The sequence below is a fragment of the Rhinichthys klamathensis genome, unplaced genomic scaffold (assembly GCF_029890125.1).
Source record: "Rhinichthys klamathensis goyatoka isolate OS25496 unplaced genomic scaffold, OSU_Roscu_1.1 h1tg000446l_1, whole genome shotgun sequence".
NCBI lineage: Eukaryota > Metazoa > Chordata > Actinopteri > Cypriniformes > Leuciscidae > Rhinichthys > Rhinichthys klamathensis.
In genome coordinates this window covers 1,268,135-1,285,671 of record NW_026606941.1, presented here as the reverse complement: position 1 = coordinate 1,285,671, position 17,537 = coordinate 1,268,135, and the positions used below count along the sequence as shown (strand labels likewise).

At 39.9% G+C, this 17,537-nt stretch overlaps 1 protein-coding gene across 1 annotated transcript; it reads right to left on the bottom strand.

Moving 5' to 3' along the window:
- Nucleotides 1-295: 295 nt before the first annotated feature.
- Nucleotides 296-16,125, bottom strand: nrd1a (nardilysin a (N-arginine dibasic convertase)). The gene is made up of 30 exons (XM_056236384.1): nt 15,793-16,125; nt 15,276-15,525; nt 14,934-15,015; nt 14,679-14,832; nt 14,395-14,468; nt 14,203-14,298; nt 13,992-14,114; nt 13,848-13,905; nt 13,697-13,770; nt 13,534-13,603; nt 10,018-10,095; nt 9,743-9,863; nt 9,372-9,430; nt 9,198-9,252; nt 8,932-9,036; nt 8,668-8,791; nt 7,016-7,102; nt 6,811-6,930; nt 6,616-6,667; nt 6,273-6,423; nt 6,059-6,186; nt 4,965-5,127; nt 4,820-4,851; nt 4,574-4,712; nt 4,426-4,473; nt 3,232-3,284; nt 3,061-3,144; nt 897-1,104; nt 703-792; nt 296-601 (listed from the first exon to the last, which is right to left on the bottom strand). Exons 1-30 carry the CDS (start codon nt 15,966-15,968, stop codon nt 386-388), a joined length of 3,270 nt encoding a protein of 1,089 aa, XP_056092359.1. The 5' UTR covers nt 15,969-16,125; the 3' UTR covers nt 296-385.
- Nucleotides 16,126-17,537: the final 1,412 nt, after the last annotated feature.

The following is a 17,537-nucleotide window of genomic DNA, read 5'->3' as shown; positions in this document are numbered from 1 at the left end:
TCTCATTCAAATATATTTCATACTTTTCAGCACTGTGTCATTACATTATAAATGTATTAGTACAAACTTAACACTGCAGGCCTATCGATAAAATACACACAATTCTCAGTCATGTTTATGTTTCAAAGGTCCACTACAGCCAGGGATGGATATAATGAGACCTTGTGATCTGCGTCTGTCAGCAGGAACCCCAAACTGAGCCCCATCCATGCCCGCACACAAAAGGGAATTCAATTCATTATATGAATGCATCGTACGAGTGCATGGGAAGACCTCCATTCCGTGCTCATCTTTGCTCAAGTGTGACACAGAAGACAGGAGGAGAGGATGGAGGTAGGGGGTGCGTGCCTGCTTGCCAGTTGGCAGATTGAGTCCATGCTTTTGTTTATTTGAGAATCTTGTGGTAAGGATAGAGATTGAGGGTGGAAGTAAAGGCCTGGATGTCAGTGATGGTAGTGGCTGAGGCCAGTAAAGTGGAAGCAGGAAGGAAGGTGAGTTTGGAAACCTCCCCATACAATGACATCTTACTGCCCTCCCCCTCTCCAGTGGCCGGATGCTCCGTACTAGGAGGGTCGTTTTCTTCTACTCCATAACCAACAACCTGAAAAGACAATAAAACTGAAACACCTGGGGCATAAACGTTGCGTACGTAGATTCACTGAATAGATGAATCTCAAGCGAGCGGTATGCGGGTAAACTTACATGGACACTGAGCTTCCTGTTGCCTTGACCCCGATGTTCCATGAACCAGTTCACCAGTTCAGCCTTGGTCATAAGTTTCAGTGCATCAATCTGTTGTACAAGTTAAAAAAAAAAGTCCAAGTATATTCCCAGAATTCATCATTAACACATTGCTGAGCTGTCAGACTTTGCTCATGTGCAACAGGGCTCCTCACCTCTCGGCTGAGTCTGTCGAAGATGTATTGCTGCGTGACCACCTCTGTCCAGTTCCTGTCCACCTCCTCGCCGAGATGGGTGTCTTCGCAACCCTTCAGCTTGACGAGAGCAGTCACCTGTGTCTTAAAGGCCTCATCACTCAAGCTGTTCATCTTCTCTCCAAAGCTCACCAGAAACTCCTCAATCTTTGTCTCCACCAGCTCAGTGCTGGAGTGCAGGAAGCAGAAAAGAGTCAGTTTCAGACCACATTAATGCACCCAAATTAACAGATTACATAATTTGCAATGTGCATAAATATTTGCCCCTTCTAGCAAATTTAACTGGACACGCACTATTAACATAATAGGGTTCCCACACTATTAACATAATAGGGTTCCCACAAGCCGGGTGCACACTGTACGATTTATAATAGTCCTTTACGATTGTTCCTTGTCAGACTGTATGAACATGATCCCCGCTGTAAACCACGTCACACTGTAAGATCTAAGTTGTCATTGTCAGACTGTACGACAGTCAAGACGTGTCAAAAACAGACGCACACAAGATAACTCGTCCGGAGTTTTTCATCAATCAATGACCCGTTCGGTGACAGTGAGAAAGGATTACACATTACACGCGGGATTGAAATGGTGGCTAGAGAGAAATCTCTAATGTTCATTTTGGTCATGGCTTGTCTTGAAAAATGAAGACAATTTGACGGTCGTCGTATGAGAGTCACACTGCAGGACTGAGAGTCAAATCTTCTGACACCGCCGGAATTTCGTTGGAGGTAAAATTTGATCACAACGGTCATTAATCGGCTGTCGGTGAACATGTCAAACTAACGATTTAAGACTTCAGATTTTAGCCAAGGATCAGAGGAATCTTTTAGAATTTGCAAAATTAGTCAGACAGCCAAATCGTGTCCAAAATCGTAGTGTGAACTCGGCTTGAGATAATAATTTGGTGCTCAAGTAACACTTCTTGTTATTATCAATGTTAAAACAGTTTGTGACGAGCAGGACGAGGCCGGTGATGCGATTACTGATGAGCGACACCTGCCGCGACGCACCGGTCTCGTATCTCTCACGGAGGAGCGGAAGCATAAAAGGAGGAGCGACGACAGTGGAGATCGAGAGAGGCCAGGCCTGGGTTGATATTGTGTTATGTTTTATTATATGTGACAGCAGTCGTCCATGAAGGGCTGTTGTCTTTTACTTTCGTTTTGTTGTTGATTTATTTATTTATTAAATAAATTATTGAATGTTCGCCGGTTCCCGCCTCCTCCTTCCCACAACATCTAACTTCGTTACACTGATGCCGAAAACGGGGAAGATCCGCGGTGCCATCGAGCATGGCTAAGCAGAGTCCGTCGCCATGGATGACTGCTGTCATAATAAAACAAACACAACATAAACCCAGGCCTGTTCAACTCTAGCTCTTCACTGTCGTCGCTCCTCCTTTTATGCTTCCGCTCCTCCGTGAGAGATACGAGACCGGTGTGTCGATCAGTAATCACACCATCGGCCTCGCGCCGCTCTCTCACGGCCTCGTGCTGCTCGCCACACAGTTGTACTGCTTAATATTTTTGAGGAAACTTTTCTTCAGGATTATTTGAAGAATATAACGTTCAAAGAAAGAACAGCATTTATTTTGAATGAAAATGTTTTGATTAATTTAATTAATCCTTGATTAATAAAATATGATTTTTCTCATAACTTTTCCAGTTGTTTGTGAAGACTGGATAAAGTCACTGGATAAAGTCTGGATAAAGTCACTTTTTTTAAAATCCTTTGATAAGGACCTCAATATTATTTCTAGATTAAGAAATACTTCAGAACTGACCTTTTAAGATTTTTTAGAAATTCACTTTTGAATAATTATTCTGTTTCCAGTGGTAACCCTGATATACCTGAACAACCCTTTGCAAAATAGACTTATGAAGCAGTACAATTTTATGCATCATTAAATACATGGATGTATTGTTAACATTCAGTGTATTTCACTTCAGAAATACTAGAGAGCCAATCAGTGTAAAGTAACACTGCAATTTAGTCGAGATAGAGGTGGAGATAAAGGTTAATTATGATTCTGAAGTCAAGAGGGAGCAGCTGCAGTACATAAATCAGTTAATTCTGATGCAGCAGTGAGAACTGCAACTAAAAAAGCACAGCGAGAGCTCACTTGAACTTTGTGGCCTGAGTCTCCACTGTGACTGAGAATCCAAGGACACCTGATGTGTTTCTACAGGTTGGGTAGACGTGATATCTGTGAAAACAGATGGAGTACAACTAATTAAAACCAGCAACTGGAGTAAGATAATGTCTTAATGTTGTCCCTTCACCACACACTTACCCTAGTGTCTCTTTGGTTCGGAGGAAGTCAAAGCATGGCTCCTCCATGTGCATCTACAACACAGCAGTCACAATGATAAGACATGGGTTAATGTAATGCGGCCCGTCTACGAACATGCTTTAGTCTGCAGCCAAAACAGTAGAATATTGCAGAAGTCGCCTTATATTGGAGTTTGCTGATATAAGGTGCAGAGGAGTAAGAATTTCTGGTTAATTAGACAATGGGTTTTAATATCATTATATTCAATGTTAACAAAACAACAACAACATTCCCTTTAGTGAGGCTTTAGTTTAATATGCAAACAATAATGTTTGCCCAGGTAACACTTTATTTTAAGTTGGCGTAGTTACACGTTATTACATGTACTTACTACAGTAATAACTGTAAATGATGCATAATTACAAGTAACTAACCCTAAACCAAACCAAACCATAACTCTATAGTAAGTACATGTAGTTAATTAATATTACTCAGTACTTATTTGAGTAAGTACCATGCAACTACGTCACCTTAAAATAAAGTGTAAGCTAATGTCAGGGATTGCCCAAAAAAAGGTTATTAACATTTTTAGCTGATAGTTCCAAAAGTTATCAGCAGCGATTAATCGGCAAAAGTAAATAAATGGTCGGACACTTTAAAATGAGAGCAAGCTCAAGCTGTCAGAGTGTTTTAAAGTAACTGCTAAAAAAAGACAGAACTGGACAGTATCCAAATCAGTCTTCAGTATAAAGTAAAGTGGATGAGTTGAGCTTATGGCTATGCAGATGTGTGTGCTCAGCACCCTAAAGAGCAATAACTGAGAACTTCTTTTGAAACTGGCCGGAGAGACTGACTTCATTGCTTAAAAGCAGGGGATGCTGTTCTTATACTTCTCATACATGTATAAAGTTACGGTAACACTTTACAATAAGGTTTCATTTGTTAACATTAGTTAATGTATTAACTAACCATGAGCAATACATTTGTTACTGTAGTTGTTAATCTTTGTTAATGTTAGTTCACAGTGCATTAACTAATGTTAACAAGATTTTAATAAAGTATTAGTGTATGTTGAAATTAACATTAACAAAGATTAATAAATGCTGTATACGAACAGTTCATTATTAGTTCATGCTAACTAATGTGTGTTACCAGTTACAAAAATGTTCACTGTAAGTTGATACCCTTTGTTATGAAGTCAGCTACCATACTCACCACTAGTAGCTCCATCAGAGTGTGCTCACGTAGGTTCTTAGGACCAGACTACCAAAAGACAGAAGGAGAAATTAGGGACAATCACTGAGATTATAGCAATACAATATACAAAATGTGATGCGCTGCTGTTGGTTTAGCTTGGTATTACCTGATAATAGACAGTGACCTCAGAGTTCGCATCTCCCTTGTTGAGAGACTTGACTTTGCAGAGATGTTGTTTCTGCGGGAGCTCTACCACTCTGAAGAGAACAGGGACCTCTACTGACAACTTTTTGAACTGCAATTTTCTGAAAGTGGAAAAAAATGCAATGCTATTTTTGATTCTATTTTTTTTTTAAACATTGTGGTACTGCCATACAAAACAATTGGTAGAAATAAAAATACAAGTGCTTACTCAGTAACATACTGCAAAAACCCCATGGATTCCTACAGGTAATGAGAAAAGAAAAATGTCTCATTCATGGGATGTTTTGAACCTTGAATGTTCCTTGAAAACCAAACACAAGCAATGTGTGTGTATAAAAAGTGTGCAAACTCACAGTGCTAGTAAAGTTTCCCTGCACTAGTCCTTCAGCATATAGCTCAGACTTGAATCTGGTCACAAACTCCATGAGCTCACCCACACTTAGCCCATCCAGCACAGCCTGGTACTTCTGAATGGTTGACCAGCGAGAGTGCTCTAGAATCAGAAGCCTCACGTCTCTGAGGAGACACATATGGACAGACAGAGAGAGAGCTATGAGAGGAAGACCATGAATTTCTTTCTTTCATTAAATATATTACAAAGGCTATATAGACACTAGTATTTTGGACTACAGGGGTTGTGGAGGGACCCACCATGGTGTTATTTACCAATTATATTATGGTTCAATTTGCCTATTTTTGAGTTGTTTGACACCACATACTGCATTAAGCAAGAATGCAGGACAAAAATTACAGTAATACCATTTATAATGTTACAAAAGATTACAAATTCAAATACATGTTCTTTTGAACTTTCTATTCATCAACACAAAAACTAATTTCAACAAAAATATTAAGCAGCACAACTGTTTTGATAATAATAAGAACTGTTACTTGAGCAGAAAATCAGCATATTAGAATGATTTCTGAAGGAGCATGTGACACCAAAGACTGGATTAATGGCAGCTGAAAATACAGCTTTGCATCACAGGAATAAATCACATTTTGAAGTATATTAAAAGAGAAAACTACTCTTTTAAATTGTGGTAATATTTCACAATATTGATGTTTTTTCTCTATTTTTGAACAAATAAATCCAGCCTAGGTGAAAATAAGAAACTTTTTTTTTTTTGCCAACCCCGCACTTATGAACGTTAGACCTTTTATGGCGGCATAACACAATCACAAATGTGTGTACATGCTCGAATGTTGATTCGTATGCATTGCGGCCAGAAAACACACCATAGATTGGCAGTGTAAAGACGCAGTGAAAAAAATATTTTAAGACTTGCATTATCCCACCAGATTCACATTTTCTAAATGAAAGAAACTAATAAAAATTAACAAAGAATTGCTAAGAATGTTGGTGTACAATGTCACTACTTGTCGGTGGGGCTACAGGGGCAAATAAAGTGTAAATGCAGTAAAGGCAAACGTAAAAGAGACACACTTTCCAAGCTTTTCAGGCTTGATGAGGATGTTAAAGTAGGTTTTCTTCAGCTGCTCTGCAAACATGCTGAATACGTCAGGAGCGGAAGAGAAGTCGGCGAGATAATCCACAATCAGGTTGAACAGCAACTGCAACATATGTCAGCAATTTAAACAATAAATTAAAAAAATAAAACCAATTTCTGAATATAACCTGATTTGGACTTATTACTTACCGGTAGTTTGTGGTTGAAGCCCTTAACCTTGATGACCAGGCCATGCTCCCCTGCAACCAATTTATATTCTAGCTGGGCCACATCAGCCTCGTAGGCCGGCTCTGCCAAGTTATGCACCAGGATATTCACAAACAGGTCAAAAAGCACCAGGCTAAGAGGAGGAGAGAGGAGAGAACAAAAAGAGAAGGTCAGATGAAAAGGTAAATGAATGACCAAGAATAGAAACTAGAGATGAAGTCATTCCGAAGACCTAAGCAGACACACTAATGGCTAGATGGGGTTTCCATGGCTACAGCATTTACAAGATCTGCTTGAACGACTGTACGTTTTCACATGATCTTACTTTTTTGGAGACTTCTGAACCACAGGTGATATGAGGTGGAAACGCACGTATGCTGGAGAAAGAGAAAGAAAATGAAAGTGTGAGCTGGGTAAGCTGGGTTCAGGCAAGAGACTTTTTGAACTTCCTATTCAATCTGTTTTGCTATTAGACATCGGGTACATGATATATTGACTGTAGAGACAAACACAATGACACCTTTGGGGATCTTGAACTTGTTGTCCTTCTTGTACCACAGACACCCTCTTTCATTGTTCATTATTCTGACAGGGTACTCAGTGTCCGGACAGTCAGAGGTTTTGAGGGCGAAATCAGTGGCTGGAGGTGAAAACAAACAGTCATGAAACAGGCTAGAAGATGCAGTTCCTGACAACAACATTATACGTCAACTAAAGACACCCACCGATGAACTTGTTCTCAGCGGGTAGGTGAAGGCTCGGGTTTAAATCGAAATCAGAAACCCAGAGCTCTCTCCAGTGCTGCTGTATGTCTGTAAAGGACAACAAAAACATGGTTCAGACAAGTGTTTGTGTCTCCAGAGCTGCACAATATAGAGGAAAAATGCTTAATGCTATTTCTTGCATAATGCGATTAACTAACAATAAATTTCAATTATACTCAAGTAAATTTAAAACCAGGAAACAATAATATTCAGCAAGCACATCTGCCTGAGAAAGGAAAGGAATTCCTCAAAGTGCACTTGAGTGAGAAATAGCAAATCTTTTACTTAAATGATATTCTGTAAAAAAAATTATTGTCATTCAAGCATTAATGTCAATCAAATGGACATCTAACCACAGGTAGGCTTATATAACAACTAGGGATGCACTGAAATTTTTCAGCTGAAAATTCTATAGATTTTATTACGAAATTCAAACAATAAATGTTGTTTTGGCGCTTTTTAATACTGACAGATCGCTGTAGCGGAGTTCAAGCGGCAGAACAGATCAAGTGTATGTGAATCGATCATCTCATCTCCTCTTTACCACTAGTTACAGCACAAAATAAACATGGGTGAACATGAGGTATGTTGAAAGATACATTACAACTTACCGAAATTACACGTAATCACTCAATCAGTTTTTCAACCGGAGAAAGACGTCAATAAAACAGCTTGTAGGCAATGTCACTTAACGTTACATTTACCTCAAGCAAGTTATTAAATGTCCATAAACTCATAAGTTAGCTAGAAAAAAAATAACGCAAAAGATAATTTTGCTAAATATATTCACTGTATCACACATTAATTATATTTTAGTGATGCATGTTTGAAAAAAATCTGTCAAGAAACCAAGTTTTTACAGTTTATTGTTGTTTAAATGCTTATATTTTACAAACAAACTTGAGTAGAAACAATATTAAAAACCACCTTATGTGCAGTTTAAATGTTCGTACAACTCAGGTTTAGGTATTTGAGTGTTGATTATTAAATACGTTTCTTTGATTAATTAAATGACTAATTTATTATAGGTTTTTAGCCAAGTGCATCCGGAATTTTCAGTTTCGGCCAAGAATTTTCATTTCCGTGCATCCCTAATAACAACTTTTGTGTGCAATCTGACGTCTAGAACATTAAGATAAACAGATTAAGGAGAGAACGGAGAGAGTTAGATCCACCCATGCTTACAGGCAGCAACAGCTTGTTGTGCTTGGACTTGAGATGCATTTCCCTTCTGAATAACCACCCACAATCTTGTGGTTGTCGTTTACTGTGGTTATGTTTAAAACCAAAATACTCCCACACAACCAAGGGGCTTCCTAATTTTGGCATCAGATCTTCATCTACACTGCAGTGGCTGCACTGATTCATTTTGATAAGCTAGCGCATGTTCTCCACTTCAAACTGGCCCTACTTCTGCTTGTTTGTGTATGAGTATATTAAGTATACTGTATATAATTCTGTGGTTCATTAAAAGCTTATTGCAATAGGTTAATCTGCAATGTTAACAAATCGACACTGTGCATTCTGACTTTCACTTCCAGACTGAACAAATATGGACACATGGAATCAAACGGAATGAAAACGGAGAATTGAAATGAAAAAGAAGTACAAACCCTCCACACTGTATTGGGTCCCAAACCACTTTTCCCTGAGTGGACACTGGCCTTCATGCTCGGGGGACAAAAGGAGCAAGTTGGCCTTCTCTGGTGTGAGGAGCTTCAGTGCAGCAGAGATCACCTAAGAGAAAAAAATGCCCACAATTATAAAAGATTTCCTGTTTTCTTTCGCTAGGCATGCCAAAATAGCACAAATATGTACCTATATTTTACAAAACCTGTTATAAATGAAAATCAATGGTGCCTGTGAAGGACAACTACCTCCGGTTTGAACTCAAACATTAGCTGGTCTCCTGTTAAAAAGTCCTCTTTTGGGAACAGCTGCATGTTTTCACAGATGTCCTCCACATACTCAATAGGATCAGTCTGTAAAAGAAACACTGCAAGTACTAAGTCTACACACAAATACTCATAACCATCTACTTTTAAAATGGTTCTAATAGCCAGGAATACAAAAATACTCAATTTTTGTTGAGAAACAGCTAAGCGTTCATAGGCTGACAATAGTGTAAAATGCTTAATCGCACCTGCTCCTGATAGTGGAATTCATTGGCCTCGATCTTTTGAATTTCTTCATATATTCTGCCAAAGAAAAACAAAGCTTTTCATAATGTCTTTCAAGCTTCATTATAGAGTGTAGTGTGTGCATAGATTCTACTTCAAGAAAACCCAGTGTAGCACACTTCACGTAAAGGGCCTACCTTTGTTGGGGCCCAAGAGTCTGAAGCATTTTCAAGTACTGGAAGACCAGATGAGCAACCTGAATGAAGAAAAATATGCAAATGACCATTGGATGCATTCCTTATGAGTGGGACTTAACTTTACAGCAATCGTGCCTGTTATAATTTGGGATGTGTTTGTGCCTCAAAGGCTTTGTAATCCTATTTTACACATAATCTAGCAAAGCTGTTAGTTTCTCAGCTTTCCCCCAGTATTCCTATAATGACATTAAGTGTGAAAAGATGATTATATCTTAAGGATCCTTGTAACTGCTTTTCATTTGATTTTTTACATGAACTAAGTGTAGAAATGTAAAACAATGCAGTATTTGGGCTGGTGACCCTTTGCAGACCTCATAGAAGTTCTGGAAGCCCTCATCGGTCAGAGTGATGGAGATACTAAAAATGGAGTAGGTGGTGTTCTGATCGAAACCAGTTTCACTGTTTCCACCAAACAAAGCCATGGCCCAGCACCTAGTCAGAAAGATAGAGAGATCCAGTTCAATCGTTTTTGGCGTTGGTACAAAAGTTATGTACAACACTTTACTCTATTACATGTACAGGTTACAAAGAAAGCAGAAAAATCTTGCCACTCATTCAAAACCAGATCATGAGAGAAAGGCCTTACTTCCTCCTAAGCATGGACAGAATGCTTCCAGTTCCCTCGTGGCCAATCAGCCAAGCGATGTAATGCAGAGGCTTTACCCTGAGGACAGACATAAAGTAGCTTTGGCTAAGCGTCACATTATTTGAGAAATAATATTGGCATTCCAATACAGACCAACAAAATCAATACATAAAGACCCAATGAAATGACTTTATGAGAGCAGTTTTGATATATTTGCTATTGAAGATAGCGCAGGACATAACAAAGATGTGGATATACTGTAGATGTTCTCAACATAAGTCCCTTGTTGATTTCATTGTGATTTTAATAACACTTTACAAAAGATGTTTTAAAAATGAAACCCAGTAAAAATACACTGTAAAAGCACTGAATTTCACTGTGGATTAGGGGTGTCGAAATTAATCGTTTTTTCGATGCATCATGATGCAGACGAGGACGATTCGGTATCGGTTCAGTAATAGACCATAACCGATTATAATGTACTGACGCTTTTCTGACGTTATTTGTCTCATGTGTGCTTTGTCGCGGTAGCATACAATGGCAGAGGGAGGCGAGACGCGAGTGCGAGTAATTAAAAATGCTCCAACTACTTTAAAAGCCAACATCTGGGCACATTTCAGCTTTTATGAACAACCTGGTAAGCACGACCTGGAGAAGACACGCGCTGTGTGTGCTCATGTCACGCACAAATAGAATATGCAGGAGGTAATACCACTAACTTGATTAACCACGTTAGCCGTTTTCACCCCGAGCTGTTAACGCTTGGCAGAGTCTGACTGCTTTTAGAGTACGCGGATGAGCTCCAACGTCACCCGAATCCACAGCCAAATACAAATCATCCACCCGCCCCAATCATTTTCTCTGATTTAAGTATTGATGCGCGCATCTCTAATGGTAATATACACTGATGAATGAGCGCTGCTTTTAAATGAACATTTCTTTAAAACAAAATTGATTTGACAGAATTTCATTTTCTTAATGGCATAAACAGGCTTTACTCCCTTGAAACTTAAACTGGAATGTCACTGTTTCTGTCACTGCGACTTTCAAACAACAGGCCAAAACGCGCGCACGCACACATCACTTTTGGAGTAAAATTGAAAATTGAGGATGCGGTGCATCATAATGCATAGTTATACCGAATTGAACTGAAGATACTTTATGCTACACTTTAACTTCTTCTTTAGACAATATCTGCCCTCTCTCCTCCAGGCCAGCACGCGCTACTCCCTCTAACCCCTGGTTATCTGAGGTTCTTCGTGAACACCGGACCAAACTCAGGGCAATGGAGAGGAAATGGCGCAAATCAAAAGACACGTCTGACCTGAGTATGTATCAATCTCTGCTCTCTTCCTTTTCTGCTGATGTTCACGCTGCAAAATCTTCATATTTCCACAGCAAGATCAACAGCGCCTCTAACACACGAACACTTTTCAAGACATTCAATTCTCTCCTCTGTCCACCTCCACCATCACCCACCTCCTCTTTAACTGCTGATGACTTTGCTAACTTCTTCACCAACAAAACAACCTCTATCAGCAGTCAGTTCTCAACTCCACACACACAGGAACCCAAACCATCCTCTCCCACTACCAGAAACCTTCTCTTTACCTTCTCTCCGCTAAACGAGGAAGAAGTATCTAAACTTCTCCTCTCCAGTCATCCTACCACCTGCCCTCTAGACCCCATCCCCTCACACCTTCTACAAGCCATCTCTCCCACACTTCTACCAGCACTCACACACATCATCAACTCATCCCTCCACACTGGCATTTTCCCTACAGCATTCAAGCAGGCTCGGGTAACTCCACTGCTTAAAAAAACAACATTAGACACATCACTTTTAGAGAATTACAGACCTGTCTCTCTCCTACCATTCATTGCGAAAACACTTGAACGAGTTGCTTTCAACCAAGTATCATCTTTCCTGTCTCTGACCAACCAGCTGGATGTCAACCAATCTGGCTTCAAGAAAGGCCATTCAACCAAGACTGCACTACTGTCGGTCACAGAAGCCCTGCGAATCGCAAAAGCTGCTTCCAAATCTTCAGTTCTCATTCTGCTGGATCTTTCTGCTGCCTTCGACACTGTGAATCATCAGATCCTTCTGTCCACCCTCTCATCACTGGGCATCAAAGGAACTTCCCTCCACTGGTTTGAGTCCCAACTCACAGGTAGGTCCTTCAGGGTTACATGGAGAGGCGAGGTATCCAAAGCACATCAACTGAACACAGGGGTTCCTCAGGGTTCAGTTCTTGGACCACTCCTCTTCTCCATCTACACCACATCATTGGGATCCATCATACAGGCACATGGTTTCTCTTACCATTGCTATGCTGATGACACCCAGCTCTACCTCTCATTTCAACCAGATGATCCCACAGTAGCTGCACGGATCTCAAGCTGTCTGGCGGACATCTCGGCATGGATGAAGGTACATCACCTGCAGCTCAACCTGGCAAAGACTGAGCTTCTCGTCCTCCCTGCCAATCCGTCTCTACAGCACGACTTCACTATCCAGCTAGAGTCATCCTCAATCACCCCATCAAGGTCAGTCAGAAATCTTGGAGTAATATTTGATGACCAGCTGACCTTCACAGACCACATTACAAAGACAGCTCGATCATGCAGGTTTGCAATGTATAACATCAGGAACTGAGCATGCAACACAACTTCTCGTCCAGGCCCTGGTTATTTCTAGGCTTGATTACTGCAATGCTCTTCTGGCTGGACTTCCATCATGTGTTACTAAACCTCTACAAATGATCCAGAATGCTGCAGCTCGTCTGGTCTTCAACGAGCCCAAAAGGGCCCACGTCACTCCGCTGTTCATCTCTCTGCACTGGCTACCACTCGCTGCTCGCATCAAATTCAAAGCTTTGACGCTTGCTTACAGATCTACCACAGACTCAGCTCCGTCCTACTTTCACTCCCTACTACAAGTCTACGTCCCTACCAGAAGCCTACGATCGGCCAAGGAGCGACGGCTCGTGGTGCCATCACAGCGAGGCACTAAATCACTCTCCAGAACATTCTTATTCACGGTTCCATGCTGGTGGAATGAACTCCCCACCCTCGTCCGTAATGCAGAATCCCTGACAGCATTCAAAAGACAACTGAAAACTCATCTCTTCCGTGAGTACTTAACATAAAAAAAAAAAAAATTATTCTCTTTTAAATCTTTCCTTCCCTTTTAAATCTTCCCTTGTCTGGCTTTTGCTACTCTGAGCAATGCCTGAACTTTGTATTTTGAGCACTTCTTGCGTCGTTCTTCCCTCTTCACGACGACTCGCTTGCTTTAGTCCTCAGATGTAAGTCGCTTTGGATAAAAGCATCTGCTAAATGACAATGTAAATGTAAATGTAAAATGTAAATGAATGGATGACATGATAATCGTAATCGAACCGAACCGTGAGACCAGTGTAGGTTCACACCCATACTGTGGATCACTGTATATCTTTTAGAATTTTTTTTAACTAAACAGGGCCACGCAGAGCACCACCTTGGCTGGTTTACCTGTAATGCTTCTCTTGAGGGGGTAGAGCCCATGTGATGGTGAGGGCATGTACTTTTCTAACAGGCACCACTGGAACAAACCACAAACCAAATATTGGTTGTTAAAATATTGGAGTTTCAGACTTTGTTAAACCTCATTCGAGTATAAAGTTCTTTAACATACCTCGGTAAAGTTTGTTGAAGTCAAGTGTTTCAAAGGGGCTCAGCTGGTCTGAAAAATCAGGCTTTGGCTGCCCACTGGAAGTAATTGAAAAACGTTTTAAATCTCATTCATATCATCACATTTTCAGAACTCTAAATAGTCATATGCTTACTTGTTGGGCACTTGACTGAAGATTTCTCTAACCCATTCCTCAAGGGTGTCAAGATTCTCTGTGAAGGTAAGAACAGAAGAAATTTTAGGATAATTTTCCATTAGAAATTCCATATCCAAGTGAAGTTCTGCATACATTACCTACCTTTAGACTGCACAGCTAAGGTCATATAGTGGGCAGAGTAGTACCTCTTCCAGAACTCACGGAGTCGCTTGTAAACATTGATATTATTTTCCTTAGGTTCAGTCTTCAGGGTCTGTGCATTTCCTTAAATACGATCACCAAAACAAAAGCAACTGAAACTCTAGAACAAATCAAAAAGCAACTCTAAAACAGCTTTGTATGTTTGACTTACCCCAGCAGAACTTGCTCATGGGATGGTTGGGCTTTGCTAGGCTGCCAAAGAGCATTTCCTTGCGGTGAGAGTCTGAAGGCTTAGCAAGCTGGTATTCTGTGGCCAAAAAACAAACAAACAAAAAAACACAAGGCTGTTAAGATGCCTAGTTAAGCTATCAAGACTATTTTAACCTATAAAAGCTTCGCTCACCACTGTCCACAGCCTCAACCTCACGATCAATGGCGTCTTCAATCATAAGAGGGCAGATGAAAAACTGAGCCCATCTGAAAAAAGACAATTGCATTATTTTAAAGGTTATGTATGGCCAAAGATAAAAAAAAATATATATATTTGAATGTTTTTGGTTAGAAAAATACTCAATGGGATTGTGCGAAATAATACAAGTGCACTTGTTCCCGGAAAAAAAAAAAAAAGATAAAAAAAAGAGGACATCAGGATAAGGTGATAAGATCACATCTTTAGAGCTACTTCACCTGTCAAGAGCTTCTTTGAAGCGTTTCCTTTGCACATCAAATTGGAAAATGGTTCTCTCACAATCAGTTGAAGCATTATCACTGCCACCATGCTTTTTCAGGAATGCATCAAAGCCATTTTCAGAAGGGTACTTTTCACTGCCCATGAACACCACTGGGACATAAGAAGAGAGATACAGTCAAGTGAAACATTATCACTGAGAATAAAGCATTACTGAATACAGTAATGGCAGAACAGCCGCAGGTGTGACTTACTGTGTTCAAGAAAGTGTGCAAGGCCAGGTAGGTCATTAGGGTCACTGAAACTCCCTACGCCAATACAAAGGGCCGCTGCAGACTAATTTCAGGAAGACAAAAAAACTTAATGCACTGAAATCATTTCAACACACTAAACCTGATATTTTACTGTAATGCCCGATTTTCATTTTATAGCCGATAACTGATAAATTACTGATATTTAAAATTCTAGATTACTTTATCTAAATAAATGAAAAGTAAAACTACAAACTAAGATCAGTCATTTTAAATGTAGAGTTATGACAGTTTGAATAAAAAGCAGTCAATATTAGTTTAAATCCATGGACAACAAAATCAAACCTGTTTTTCAGATCCTTTTTTCTTCATCCTGTCATTGTCCTCATCTAGCTCCTCAAAGTCACTATCCTGACTGTCCCCTTCCTCTACAGATTCCTCGTCCGTTCCTTCCCCTGAGTCTCCCTCCTCTTCCTCTCCCTCTGCCTCTTCCTCCTCCTCTTCTGAATCTTCATCATCATCTTCAGCTTTTCCATCTAAACCACTCCGATCAGAGATCAGAAGAGCCCTCAGTCCGTTACTCAGCTCAATGTATCTGGATGAAAAGAGAAAATATTCTGTTAGCCGGTTTAGTCATCGGCACTTGCATGCAGTGTTGTGTTTCACACTCAGAGATGGAACCAGAGCTTGTGTTTTACTTGTGTGATCTCATATTTCTGTTGACTCCCTATACTCCAGTGCCAACATACTATATCGTAAAATGATCTTTTAAAAAAGGTTTCACTTGTTATTTTAAGAATATGACAGGTGTTGACTGATAGAACCTAAATATCAGTTTTAAATCTGTACTTCTGGACTTTACCTGTATTGTTTGGGGTCACTTGGGGACTTAATAATTTGAGGGTCCCCTGGGTTGTCATCTCCACCACTGTCCCCTGGAGGTGCGTTGGGGTCTCTGAGTGGTTCTCCCCGGTCTGGACCAGCAGACTGAGCAGGGCTGCTAGCTGCAGCACATTTGAACTTGTTTGTTTGGGGCATCTTGAGAAATGATGCTACTTTAGCACTGGAGTTGAGGTGAATGGGGCGGTTTATGAGCCTGCTACAAAACAGGGGAAACGCACGCGCAGCCTTCAACAGAGCGATACTGACTTTGTTTTTTCAGTCTAAAAGAAATGATAATATGTATATTAGAAACAGGATCACAATTTAAAGTAAACACATTTTGTACGCTATCTTAAATTATACAGTCGGGTCTGGCTTTCACGAGTGAATACTTCAACTTCGGAGACATCTTTTTTTTACAATGATCATCACTACTGTGCTACAATGAAGCTAATCCGCTATACAGACACAATAAAATATGACGCAAAGACACAGATATTCACTAGCTATGTTTAATAAACGGATTCAGCTAATTTATCTAAAATATGATATGACCAAGTGAATTCAGTTCCTGGCAATATTTCACAAAGTTAGTCAAGTTTCATCGCCGTCTCATACCTGCTGTCCTGATGATGGGTCAGCCGAACATTACAGCACAGGGCCTGTCACCGGTAGGTTGCGTCTATGCAACAAGAAGAGTTCTGATTCGTCAAAGATCATTGACGTAGTAAAACGCGAGTCTGTGATTGGCCAAAGTTATTGCCAGGGTGAAAACATCTGTTTCATCCGTGTCAGCATTCTGTTGTTGTCTATGGGTAATGTGGATACTTACATTTGGATTTCCACCATCGATTACGAAACTTTTGTAATGACACGATGTCTATTCTTGTTCCTTTTTTATATAAGTAAACGCCAGAGAACATGATCCAATCGCCCCATACCCAAATAATATTTTTATTTGTGATTGTATGCGTCTATACATGCACAGTGATTTTGGACTTATTTAAAATTACAAACGTTTTACTTTACTTTTAGATAGATGGTTTTGTGGGTGTTTGGATGGATGGATGGATGGATGGTGATCCAAAATAAATTACATTGAAGAAAAGGATGTAGCCTACATAATTGGTAAGAATACTAAGTATAACTGAAAATGCTTTAATGACATAGGGGCCTAACGTTACACACCCTCCCTTATGAATTTATATAGGTCTACACGTTAAGCTTAATACTCTTTTTTGTTATAAGAAAAGTTCATGGACATGTTATGCGTGAACTATCCCAAAACACATTACTTCACAATGACCTTTATAAGAACTGTAATAATGATATGTCTATTGTCTTGACTATAAAAACATATTTTGTCAAGCCTCTATTAAACCAGTAAAGCCTGGCATGTAGGCCTAATAATAGTAAGAAAATCTTGTGAAGAGAAAAGGCCTATTTAGGCCTATTTGAATTGGTTTCAATAGCCTATATCAGATTGCTGACCTATATTGAATGTTCAGTAAACTAATAAAAGTGCACAGCACAGGCACAGCTTAAGTGTTCTTTTGAACCTCCATTCCTTTCCCATTTAATTACCTACAGGTACCCTGTGAAAAGAGGCTTATATGCTGCATCCATGACAACCAGATGTGGAAGTGTATGCTGGTAAGATGTACTGTCATTATAAAGACTATCACATGTTAAGAGTAGGTTATGCACATTGCAGTGTTTTTGTTG